Source organism: Mauremys mutica, chromosome 5 (genome assembly GCF_020497125.1).
Source record: "Mauremys mutica isolate MM-2020 ecotype Southern chromosome 5, ASM2049712v1, whole genome shotgun sequence".
In the NCBI taxonomy this organism is placed as follows: domain Eukaryota; kingdom Metazoa; phylum Chordata; order Testudines; family Geoemydidae; genus Mauremys; species Mauremys mutica.
The window spans coordinates 135,954,322-135,967,532 of record NC_059076.1 but is presented as its reverse complement, the minus strand read 5'-3'; the positions used below and the strand labels follow the sequence as shown (position 1 = coordinate 135,967,532).

At 50.6% G+C, this 13,211-nt stretch overlaps 1 protein-coding gene across 2 annotated transcripts in view; it reads left to right on the top strand.

Annotated features, from left to right (window-relative positions):
• Positions 1 to 3,872: 3,872 nt before the first annotated feature.
• DDRGK1 (DDRGK domain containing 1) overlaps positions 3,873 to 13,211 on the top strand; it is a 54,463-nt gene continuing 45,124 nt past the window's right edge. The window contains exon 1 of one of the 2 annotated variants that reach the window (XM_045019048.1): positions 3,873 to 4,092. In XM_045019048.1, the coding sequence (XP_044874983.1) occupies positions 4,005 to 4,092 (88 nt within the window). In that variant the 5' untranslated portion in view covers positions 3,873 to 4,004. The remainder of the gene's footprint in view (positions 4,093 to 13,211) is intronic. The other variant, XM_045019046.1, reaches the window with a different exon arrangement.

Sequence of the window (13,211 nt, the reverse complement as noted above, 5' to 3'; positions counted from 1 at the left end):
CTGCTGCTCTGCCTCCAGCCCTCTGGGCTGCTTCTCTGGCCCCTCTGGCTCTGTGGCTACAGCCCTGCTCCCAGCACAGGGTCTGCTCTCCCTGGGCCGTGTCTCTGGCTGACCCAGCCCTGTTCCCAGCACAGGATCTGCTCTCTCTGGGCTGTGTCTCCAGCTGGCGCAGCCCTACTCCCAGCACAGGATCTGCTCTCCCTGAGCTGTGTCTCTGGCTGGCCCAGCCCTGCTCCCAGCACAGGATCTGCTCTCCCTGGGCCGTGTCTCTGGCTGACCCAGCCCTGTTCCCAGCATAGGATCTGCTCTCTCTGGGCCGTGTCTCTGGCTGGCCCAGCCCTGCTCCCAGCACAGGATCTGCTCTCCCTGGGCCGTGTCTCTGGCTGGCCCAGCCCTGCTTCCAGCACAGGATCTGCTCTCCCTGAGCTGTGTCTCTGGTTGGCCCAGCCCTGCTCCCAGCACAGGGTCTGCTCTCCCTGAGCTGTGTCTCTGGCTGACCCAGACCTGTTCCCAGCACAGGATCTGCTCTCTCTGGGCTGTTCCCTGGCTCTGTGGCTGCAACTCTGCTCCTCAGCTCAGCTTGGGCCCCTGCTCTCTCCTTAGCTCAGTCCCATTCTGTCTGACCCAGGCAATTCCAGCTCACATGGAGGATGGGACCCCACCACCCCTGGCCTCCTGATTCCCTGGTGGTGGGGGGAGTCATTCTCCACCAGAGCCACATGGGGACTGCAGGTAACTACGGCATTAAGAGGATTATGAGAGTGAATCCTCCCCCACCACCCCAAAAATCCATCAGCATCCTTCATCCCCCATTAAAATCCTCACAAAGGTCCACCAGCAGCCACAAAACACACTTGGTTCCTTGCTGCGAGCTCAATCCCCACTTTCTTTGAAATTTAATTAGTTAGAAACCACAGCTAGTTTGGGGAGGTCCAAAATGGGAAGCGGTTGAGCACCACTGGAATACAGTCCAACAGATCTTAAAATAGCAGGAGACTTGCATTGTGTTTCCAGACAGGAAGAGACGTGCTAGCCAAACTGAACTGAAGCATCCAATGCACCTTTATTTATCTTGTGTAAATTTTATCTCCTCTTTTCCACTTGTGTTAATGTGGAACAAGAGTGACACCTAGTGGTACGAGTAGACATTCATGAGTATATAACTTAGACAGGGTCTGATCCTGGTAATGAATACACATCTGTGTAGTCCCTCCCTGTGCACGAGTAATCTTATTAACTTCACTGAAGGCTGCAGGGATTGTTCCAGTGGATGCAAATTGCTCATGTGGGTACGGCTTGCAGGGTCAGGCCCAGAATCTGGGCTATCCAAGGGTATTTGTTCTGTTTCATAAGGGTTAAAGCGAATTTGACAGTGGTTCTGCTACCGTACTGTGCCTTCTTTGCACAGTAGTCTAAAGGGCCAGAGGAAAGTACAAATGATAAATAGGCAACTACCGGATCATAAAAATAATACAAAGTTCTATAAATCTCCTGCCAAATTAAAATTTCTACTTTGATAAAATAATGAGGTAGATAAAAAAATGTGTGGAGTCCCTAGTTTCTCTCTCCTATTTAATGTTTAGTATCTTATATCCAGAGCAAACATAATTGACTAAAAATATTTGATGGATGTAGACACCGGGAAAGGAGGGCATTCATGAGGGGGATTCGAGCAGTTACAGGATGACATTCAGGAAAGGAATGATTAGGCTGAATAAAATGGAAAACATTCCGACACGGAGATCTCTTACTCATGAAATATTCTCCTAAGGGAAGTGGCAGAAGCCGCATTGCATTTGATTCCTTCACATACCGTACAGTCAAGCTGTGGAACTTATTGCCAGGGGATGTTGTGAAGGCCAAAAGTATAACTGGGTTTAAAAAAGAATTAGAGTTGTTCATGGAGGATTAGTCCATTAATGGTTATTAGCCAAGATGGTCTGGGATCCAACCCCATGCTCTGAGTGTCCTTAGCCTCTGACTGCCAGAAGCTGGGAGTGGATAACGAGATGGATCACTCGACAGTTGCCCTCTTCTGTTCATTCCCTCTGAAGCATGTGACATTGGCCACGGTCAGAAGACATGATACTGAACTAGACTGACCATTGGTCTGACCCAGTATGGCTGTTCTAATTTAAAATTAGGTTGGTTAATCATTAGCAAATATAGTGCAGGGAAGGGAAGCAATCTGCATGGGTAAGGCCTTCCAAGGACACCCCTCACAAGCTCTTCCACTAGATGGGCGTGTAGGAGCTGGACATGCCATCCACTTCCAGGAGCCGTCTGAGGTAAGCACCGCCTGGCTGGAGCCTGCACCCCATACCCCCTCCTGCACCCCAACCCCCTGCCCCAGCTCTGAGCCATCTCCTGTACCTCAAACTCCTCATCCTCAGGCCCACCCCAGAGCCCACCCCCCCCAGCTGAACACCCCCCCGCACCCAACCCCCTGCCCCAGCCTTAAGCCTCCTCCTGTACCTCAAACTCCTCTTCCCTGGCCCCACCCGTGGCCCACACACCCAGCCAGAGCCCTCACCCCCTCCGGCACCCCAACCCCAACCTCCTGCCCTAGCCTGGTGAAAGTGAGTGAGGGTGGGGGAGAGTGAGCGATGGAGGGAGGGGGAATGGAGTGAGCAGGGGCAGGGCTTCTAAGAAGGGGCAGGGCAGGGGCGGGGCCTCGGGGCAGGGGTGTTCGGTTTTGTGCAATTAGGAAGTTGGCAACCTGAGTTTAGTGTTTGGACTTTATGAAATACTTGGTAGGTTGCTGCATGCATTGATCTCATTTATTATAGCTGTATCCTACATTATAAGGTAATAGTATTTGCTCTGTAACTATAGAAGTGTTTGCTATGAAACTGGAAAAGCTCAGAGTCAGGAGAGAGACATTGCCAAGTGTGACATACTACTTTATCACGAGAGGTGGTGTCTCCTGCTAAACAAAAGAAGGCCTATAAACATCAGACATGCCATTGTGGGACATCATTGCTGATGGCTCCCCCATCACCCATGAAGAGGAGACATGCATGAACATTCATCCCAGCAGTTTGAACTCTAGGAGAAGGGACTAAAAATGCCTGACCAGAAGGAACTTTATCTCTATATGATGCTTGAACTCTGTGGGGCAAAGACACCTAAGCATAAGCAAGAGATTCCCCAGCTGGTTAGCCTGGGTTAGCCCTAAAGGACACACAGGGCTTGCTAACTATAGAAACTTCGAACTATAGAATGTAAGACTGTAACTTATTTGTGTGTATGTTTACCTGCTTTAACCTTACAAATATCTCTCACTTCTCTTGCTCAGCGAATAAATGTTTAGCTAGTTTACTATAGGAGTGGCTAGAAGCATTGTCTTTGGTTTGAGATCTACAGTGCAAAGGGGGTAAGTGACTGGTCCTTTGGGACTGGGAGTAACCTGAATATTATTGTGATTTTTGGTGTAAGGGACCATCCGCCACAAAGGCAAGACAGGTCGGAGTACCCAAAGGGGTCTGTCTGTGACTGCATGCTGAGGCTGGCTTCCTGCCTAAGGCGTTCACACTTGATGATCGCCACCCGGAGCGGGGGCGTTGGGAAAGTCAAGGAAAGCGAGCCGGGAACCAGCCTAGGAGACACCCGTTACAGCTGGTGTCCAGGCCAGCCTCTGCCATGGCCCCACCCACGCACCCCGGGCCAGGCATGGGGCCCTGCAGGCTGTGGGGCCCCTGATGCAGCCCGGGACAGCTGTCACTGCCATTGCAGGCAGCTCCTTAGCCACCCCGTGCCCGCCACGCTGTTGGAACAGGCACCGAAAGGGCCACCCCTGATTTGGGGCCCTCACTCACAGCCGCCACCCCCCCCACACACACACTTCCGGGATCGGAGGCGGAACGTACCAAGCCGCCTCACTCGCCCGCCCCCCTGAGCTGAGTCGCTGTGGAACCGGCCGCGGCGGCGTTCGGGAAGGAGGCGCCTGGCCTGAGGGGGCGTGGCCAGGCCGCCGGGCGGGGGAGGGGCAGTCACGTGGGAAGATGGACCCGGTGCTGTACGTGTTGGCCGCCGCGCTGCTGGCCGCCCTCATCGTCTTCGCCAGCCGGTTCCGGGGCCAGGCGCGGGCAGGTAAGGGGGAGGGGCAGTTCTCTCCCCGGTCCGCCCCTCGGGGGGGCCTGTCCTCACCTCGGTCTGGCGCCCAGCCCGGGGGGCGGGGCAAGCGTGTTACCTGCGGGGGCTGAGAGGAGCTGGGAGCCTCCCCCCCACCCCCGGCTGTGTCCTCCGGGGGCCCCGCCACATGCCTGGGGGCAGCCAGGCCCCTGGGGGGAACAGGTGCCTGTGGGGGAGGATGGGGGGCCTGGCCCCACTGGGGGCAGGCAGGAGGGGGCAGCCAGGCCCCTGAGGGGAACAGGTGCCTGTGGGGGAGGATGGGGGGCCTGGCCCCACTGGGGGCAGGCAGGAGGGGGCAGCCAGGCCCCTGAGGGGAACAGGTGCCTGTGGGGGAGGATGGGGGGCCTGGCCCCATTGGGGGCAGGCAGGAGGGGGCAGCCAGGCCCCTGGGGGGAACAGGTACTTCTGGGGGAGGATGGGGGGCCTGGCCCCCCTGGGGGCAGGCAGGAGGGGGCAGCCAGGCCCCTGGCTCACTGATGGGGAACCCGGGGGTGGTAGAGGCTGGGGGCATTAGGGAGGAATTTGGGGCAGGCCAGTGGTCAGGTCCCCATGAGGACGATGTAATGTGGCGTTTCCACAGCCTGCTGCGCTGTGACACTGTTGTGGGGGTGCGTTGCCTGGCACCTGGTTTATATCAGCCGCGGTGATCAGTGAAATGTGACTTTTTTTTATATTAGGGGGGCATCATTAGTGCTTCACTTCTTCGCTCTCCATTTTATTAGCGTCATTGGTATTGCCATAGCAACTGCAGGCCGTGCTCGGGAATCAGGGCCCTGGTGCTGTACACATGCACAGAACCAAGCCGGTTCCTGCCTCGAAGAGGTTATGCTCAGAGTAGCTGCTGACTGTTTTCTGCAAGAATATGCGAAGAAAAAAATCCTGGCTGGTCTTCTGCTATCAGGCTGGATGTATTGATTGAAATTGACTTTTGTGGGCATTTCTGCTGCCCCATCTGTTAGGAATATAACTTTTCCCATGGCAGACACATTTACTGATCAGTTTCCTCAAATACCCTGCTTCAGCTGTTGATCATACTGGATGCTCCAGATCCTGAAGAAAGCAGAATCTGTTTCCCCCCGGTGAAGCACTTGGGCCCCAATGGTGAAATGCTCTTTGTGGGTATTCCTCATGCCCTGGACTGTGAGATTTGGTTATATGTGGAGTCGGGCGATTCCTCAGACTGTTAGAAAGCAATTCCCACCCCAGGTCCTCTCCTAGGAGAATCTTGTGAACACAACTTAGAAAGTCTATAAAGAGGACAGAGTTCAAAGCCTTAAGTCTGGTCTACATAGAAAATTAGGTTGGCCAAATCAGGGATGTGAAAAATCCTCCTCTGAGTGGTGTAGTAAAGCCATCCAGTGTAGACAGCATTAGGTCGACAGAATGATTCTATCGTTCTAGCTCAGGGGTGGGCAAACTTTTTGGGGCGAGGGCCACATCTGGGTGAGGAAATTGTATGCAGGGCCGGGGCAGGGGGGGTGGAGTGCGGGATGTGGAGGAAGGGGCTCAGGACAAGGGATTGGGGCAGAGAAGGGGTGCAGAGTGTAAGAGGGGGCTCAGGGAAGGGGGTTGGGGTACAGGAGGGGTACGGAGTGCAGGATGGGGCTCAGGGCAGGGAGTTGGGGTGCACGGGGTGCAGGGTGCAGCAGGGAGCTCAGGGCAGGTGGTTGGAATGCACAGGAGTGCAGAAAGGGGCTCAGGGCAGGGAGTTGGGTGCAGGAGGGGTGCGAGGTACAGGCAGAGGGCTTAGGGCAGGAAGTTGGGGGGCGGGGGGCAGGAGGGGTTTGAGCTCCAGCCCGGTGCCGCTTACCTAAAGTGGCTCCGGGGTGGCAGTGGCGCACACCAGGGCCAGGGCAGGCTCCCTGCATGCCTGCCCTGTCCCCACGCCACTCCAGGAAGTGCTGCGGCCCCTGGGGGGGGGGGCAGAGGGCTCTGCATGCGCACATGGAGCCCTTTGCCTCCCGGCCCGGGGGCTGCTTCTGAGAGCAGCGCCGGGCCCGCAGCACCACCAGGGGTAATCCCGCGGGCCGGATCCAAAGCCCTGAAGGGCCGGATCCGGCCCGCGGGCCATAGTTTGCCCATCCCTGTTCTAGCTACTGCCTCTCAGGGATGGGGATTACCTACTCCGATGGGAGAAACGCTCCTGTCAGCATAGGTAGTGTCTACAGTGAAGTGCTGTAATGGCACAGCTGTGCCACTATAGCATTTCAAATATAGACAGGCCCTTAAGGTTTAACCCCCACCCCTCCCCACACACACATGACTGGCCCCTGCTTTTGGCCTTGTCTATAGCAGGAAGTTTTCACACAAAATTCCCACTGTTGCTACCACCAGGTCAGCTTGATCGGTGGTAGCATCAGGGAAGATGAGATGCTGGTAGCTAGCAGTGTTTTAGGCACCGTGTTATGCAGCCCTGCTCTGAGAAGGGGTTTGGTGACACAGCGCCTTAAAATGGTGTTGGCTGCCTGTGGATGCAATAGTGTAAAACTGCTGCGGCAGTTTCCTTGCAGCCCAAATGTCATTAGCAAAAGCCAAATGGAGCCATAAACTGTCCGGATCATAATTAAGAAGCCTCTCCCTTCACTTTTAAAATGCACTGAAGACCCAAAGTTGAGGTCTATACTAGAGACTTTTGCCAGGATAGTAATGTTAGTTAAGGTATGTAAGTGACATTTTTCTGTCAACAAAAGCACTAGTGCTTTCGCTGGTATAGCTTATGTCACTTTTTTGCTGGCATAAACTCTATCCACAACAGAAGGGTTTGCTGGTATGGCCATACCTTTTCTAGTGTAGACCTAGCCTTAGCGTTTCTTCCACAGCAGCTCAGGACCTTGCTGATACCTAAGGCAGAGCAGGCAGCTGCCTTGTCCCTACCTTAGATGTTGACACATCGGTAACTCTTGCGGGAGAAATACCACTTCCTGAACTCAAGACTTGCAAGCCAGGGTGAAGCAAGAACTGTGTTTTATCTTGGTTTTTGGTGGGGAGAGAGGAAGGGGGAACAACTTACTTGGAGCCCATGCATCTATTTATTAATGATCTGGAATCTCAAATAGCCTTTCTTTAAAAGGCGTTTGTTTCAAATCAGTTTATATTCAGAATGTTTTAATTGTGTTGAAGCTTTCTTTAATGGCATTTTGTGACACCACCTGACTTGTCTTTGTCCTCAAACAGAAATGTTTTATTATTTATATTGACTTCTGTAGCCTCAAAGAACTTTACAGAATTGCAACCCTGGGCTTGATCATGGCTTCCTTGCACACCAAAAGGTTGTTTTCAAAACCACTGGGACTCCCATGCATTTGATGGCAGGATGCAATCTGCCACAGGGGTCATTTCACTGCACTCTCTTCTTGGGTGGAAGGCAGCAGCTGTTACAATTATGTTAGTAATTCTACATCCTGCTGTGAAAGGTGCTTTAGGCCAGGCGTCTTCAGCATGGGGGCTTGCAAATAGGTTTAGGGCGTTGTGATAACCTCACAAAGAGAGTTCTGTATGTCTGAATAGAGGTCCCAAAACTTCTCTGATGTGATGAGAGGTCACAGTAAGGAAAAAGTTGAGAACCGCTGTTTTAGTCAAGTGTGTAGTGAGAACAGGTGCTCAGTGTCACTGTTTAAAGGTAACTGCATCTATATTTCTTACTCTGTGGGTGTCCTTCATGCACTTAAAGGTTTCCAGCACCCAGCCATCACCTCTCATGGATGGAGACCTGTGTCTCACTTCCTTGTGAGTAGGGGTTTTAATGCTGCACAGCTCCCTGATCTACACGGTACTAACCCCAGCAAGCCAATCTGCCATCACCTCTGCTTTGCTTTCTCTCCGAGGTATTGCCTGCATTCACAAGTTACCACACAGCTCTTTCTAAGCAAGCATGTTTATTCATAAGTAAGGCTAAGATTTAGTCATAGGCATTTTTAGTAAAAGTCATGGACAGGTCACGGGCAATAAATAAAAATTCATGGCCCTGTAACCTGTCCATGACTTGTACTATATACCCCTGACTAAATCTTTAGTGTTCTGGGAGGCTCTGGGGGTGCAGCTGCAGCTCTGGAGGAGGGGCTCTGAGGCACCTGCTGGTTCTGGTGGGGACGGGGGGTGGCTCCGGGCTGCCCACTGCTGCTCAGGGTGGGGACTCTGGGGTGCCCACTGGTTCTGGGGGGAGGCTCCGGGGCATCCGCTGGTGCTCGGGGGAGGGAGGGTGGCACGGGACCACCACTGCTGGCAGGGGACGGCCCCGCCAGCCCGTGACCGCTGCGCTGCTGCTGGGGTGAGGCGGCTCAGGACTGTCGTGTTACGAAGGTGTGGGATGGGGTGGCTGCCCCTGGGGCTGCCCGAGATGCTCAAGTGACCCCGGGGTCAACCACACCTGCCAGCTGCAGAAGTCACAGAATCCCAGAAAGTCACGGAATCAGTGACCTCTGTGACAGACTCTCGGCCTTATTCATAAGGGAAAACATTACAGTGAATGTATATAAAAACTATAAAAGAACTTACATACATGCTTAAAAGGTCACTCCCACCCCACACCCCCGCTCCAACATAGGTGTCAGGCCTTCAATCCCACAAGTGGGTTTTCCCTGTGGTTACAAGTTCTCATCAGTCTTTAGATCAGCCACCAGATTGAAGGCCCTGAGTCAGTTTAAGGTCAGGCTGTTTATCTAGATGTTCGGTTTGTTTGTTTGTTTTTTTTCCAGTGGTCTCTGAAGAATCCAGTTTAAAGCAGACTATGCACTTTCCCAGGAGGTGGTACCTCTCTGGAGGTGTTATAACCTGAATGATTTGCCTACTCATCCCTTTCTGTTCGCACTTCCCGCAAGAGCTGCGATAACCCTCCTCCTATGGAATGTGTACAGTCCCTAGCCCAGAACGATCCATGCCCTTAATGCCATATGGTCTCCCAAAGACATTGCAGAAAGCTGCCCATCTGTCACAGTCAGGACCTTGACTTTGTGTCTCCTTGGAAGAGCAGTGCCTGCAGCAGCACAGTTTTATCCTGCTGGGACACTAGTGCAGTCCCACTGAGAGTAAAGAGTGCTGCCTATTTATGAAAACCAGAAATTACCCTATATCACTTTCTAGTGTTTGGAAAATTGAAACTTGGGAGTGGGGGATCAAAGATCCTTTCTGGGCTATATCATTCTATCCATCAGAGATGGCAGACAGCGAGAAGCATCCTGCGGGTTTGCAGGATTTTTTTTTTAAAAGACATGAAAATTATGGGATATGGATGGCATTATAGGATGAGGACAGTTGCATGATGGGAACTTGTCTCGTAGCTCCCAGAATTCCCTGTGTGACTCATTTCTACCCCACAACACATTGGGTAAGTCTCCCAAAAGGCTTTGCACTGGAGAATGGCTTATGGCACACTGGGATACCTGTCTACCCATGATACACCACACCTGGCATTGACACAGACACTCCTGGTGAGTACACACCGTGCCAGCACAAGGAGCCAAGCATGCGCATGAATGAGCCGTCTACTAACTGCGGCGACTCTATGCCAACGTAACTGGTGTTAGACGGTTTGTAGTGCAGACATGGCCTTGTTCTGTATGCCAAGACTGCTATGCAGTGTCGTACACCACATTGGTAAAACTGTGTGTGCAACGTATGTATGGCTTTTTTTTAATGGTACGCCTTGGCCATGCTAATTTGTGCTACTAGCTCCTTGGATGTCACAAGCTGAATTAGTGTGTGGATAGGAGAGAGAGGGTCTTGCAGGAAGTGGTGTGGGGATGGCTTATTTGAAATATATTCATAAGGCAGTTGCTGCAGTAGTGCTTATCTCTACGCTAATGTATAAATAAAAGCAGTAGGTGGTGCTCGTTCGTCTGAGTCAGTACAGAGCTAGTGACCCAGGATACCAGTAGGGCAGTGTTGCAAAACTGTCACGAAAATCTGCCAGCCCAGGCACAATGTTGACTTGCTGACTTACCATGCTATTAAAGATGCTAATGTTATATGAGGAGAGAGCATATTTTACATGCTGATCAAAAAAAATAAAAATTCTTTGCTGTGGGCAAGTAACATTGTGTAAAGTTGTGTTAGGGAGCAGTCTTGGAGGTACCTTATTTGAAATTAGATGTAAAACTGCCGCTCTAAGCGTTTTGGGACATGAAAGAACCCCTGGCGCTCTGGGAATGGGTGCCAGGGAATGGATCACTTGAGGATTCCCTGTTCTGTTCATTCCCTCTGTGACACCGGCATTGGCCACTGTCGGAAGACAGGATACTGGGCTAGATGGACTTTGGTCCTACCCAGTATGGCCATTCTTATGTTGTATAACATTATAACCCCAATGCCTTTGCTAAATTCCAGTTTGGAAAACTGTTCTGCTTTCAGTGGGTGGTTTGTATTCTTCTTTCCTCGTTTAGCTTCGTCTAGTGTCGCTTTGCATGTTATTTGCTGTGGATCCAGGTGAAGTGATCCATATATGAACACTTCTGGTTTTAAACGGCTTTAGGCTCTTTCCGGATTTCTTGTCTTGCCCCATTCCGCTGGTGGGTTTCAGAATCCCAAATGAAGCTGATCTTGCCGCCCACACATAGGAAAATCCAGTTTCCCCCTGAACCGAACTGGAGCTATGAAAAACTTGGATAAAATTAAACATGCACATCCAAGGTATCTGTTTTCCTGTTCTGCTTTTTCATTTCTTTGTTTTGGTGTTGTCCGTTAATTGGGGCAGGTTGTTATGCATTATTATATTTTGCTCAGGGTTTATAGTGTGCTCTGTTCTGAACAAAGCTCGGATTGATAAGGCCCCATCTGGCCATCTAAATAGACAAGCAATACGGGTCAGTGACTCTGGGCATTAGTTTCCTGGTTTTTGGGTTTTTTTAAATATACTAAATACTGCTTTCTTTGCTGGATTAATACTGATAGATTTGGGGACTAGCCATGTGATTTGAGTCAAGGTGATGCGGTCACTCGGTTCACACATTTGTCCTTGTGAGGGCTGAGAGACGGGTTTGAAATGAACACGCACTTTATAAATAGATTTGTTTCTCATGAAATGTGTAACGGTCCCTGCTTCTCAGGAATTGTGTGCTGGGTATTTTTTTAGTTACACAAAATAAATGAGCACTAAAATTTCCCAACTGATGCGCTATGCGGGGATGTCTTTAAAGTTTGACAGGCATGTTGAATCCATTTAGATTAAAGGATACCAAGCCTTGAAGGGTGCGATGTTTTTTAAGAGGCTAAGAAATACCATATATGTATTTTGTATAGGGCCTCCATACGCACTGTATCCCAAAACACTTCTCAGAGTTTTTACTAATAGTTACAAAGCGCCATAATAAATATTTGTGGTATACTGTATCTCATTGAATTACTTTATAGCTCTCAGAAGCATGCTAGGCATGTCACAGAAGATAAGATGCATTCCCTGCCCTAATGAGCTTACTCTCAAAATTTTAGACGTGATACAATAAACGAGGGTGCCAAACAGAAGGAGATGAATGGGTGAGGAGGATGAGGGTTACTGCCTGAACATATGGTAGTGACTTCCTCAAGGATTTTGTAGTGAATATTCTCCTATGGTGGCACCACAATAGAAGTGAGTTTTTTTAGTATGCGTTTCACAGAGGAGGGGGTAGTGACATGGCAGAGCAGTGTGTGGAGGGCACTCTGAGCTCAATCCTGCAAGCTGCTGGCCACACTGACCCCAAGCCAACCAAGAACTTATGCACATGCTTAACTTAAGCATGTGAGTAGTCCCCTCACATGCTTAAAGTTAAGACTTCAGTGAGACCATTCTCACGGCAAAGTGAACCATGTTCTTAAGTGCTTTACTGGCTCAGGTCCAGAGTGCTCCATGCCTTTCAGGATTGAGCCTGCCATACGTAGGTGGCAGCATGCAGAAAAACATGGAGACGCTTAGGGGACAAGTGGATGAAGCTGGTCATGAAGGGTGGCATTGCTGGAGCAGCAGAGGGGATGGGATAGGATGAGATGTGTGTCTGGATGAGTAGGTAGGGGTGGAATTATATAGGTGACACAAGTATAAATTTGATGCTGTGGATACTTGACAAATCAGCCAACAGGGGACAGGAAGGTTGTGGGGGGACTGGAGAAAGCTGCATCACTCTGTTACATACTCTTCATCCGTGATTTGTAACCTTTATGAGTAGATAGGTGGACTCAAGCATGGTTGTATGTATCCTTGAAACATAATATAGGTAGCTTGTACCTCTTGCTAACTTTGATCCACCAGCACCCACTTCCGTACTTGTCTATTCTGAGGAGCATAGAATATCAGGGTTGGAAGGGACCTCAGGAGGTCATCTAGTCCAACCCCCTATTCAAAGCAGGACCAATTCCCAACTAAATCATACCAGCCAGGGCTTTGTCAAGCCTGACCTTAAAAACCTCTAAGGAAGGACATTCCACCACCTACCTAGGTAATGCATTCACCGCCTTCCTAGTGAAATTTTTTTTCCTAATATCCAACCTAAACCTTCCCCGCTGCAACTTGAGACCATTACTCCTTTTCTGTCATCTAGTACCACTGAGAACAGTCTAGATCCATCCTCTTTGTTAGCTGCTTTCAACTACCTGAAAGGGGGTTATCAGATCCCCCCTCATTCTTCTCTTCTGCAGACTAAACAATCCCAGTTCCTTCAGCCTCTCCTCATAAGTCATGTGTTCCAGCCCCCTAATCATTTTTGTTGCCCTCTGCTGGACTCTTTCCAATTTTTCCACATCCTTGTAGTGTGGGGCCCAAAACTGGACACAGTACTCCAGATGAGGCCTCACCAATGTCGAATAGAGGGGAATGATCACGTCCCTCGATCTGCTGGCCGTGCCCCTACTTATATAGCCCCAAATGCCATTAGCCTTCTTGGCAACAAGGGCACACCGTTGACTCATATCCAGCTTCTCATCCACTGTATCCCCTAGGTCCTTTTCTGCAGAACTGCTTCCTAGCCATTCGGTTCCTAGTCTGTAACAGTGAATGGGATTCTTCCGTCCTAAGTGTGGGATTCTGCACTTGTCCTTGTTGAACTTCATCAGGTTTCTTTTGGCCAATCCTCTAATTTGTCTAGGTCCCTCTGTATCCTGTCCCTACTCTC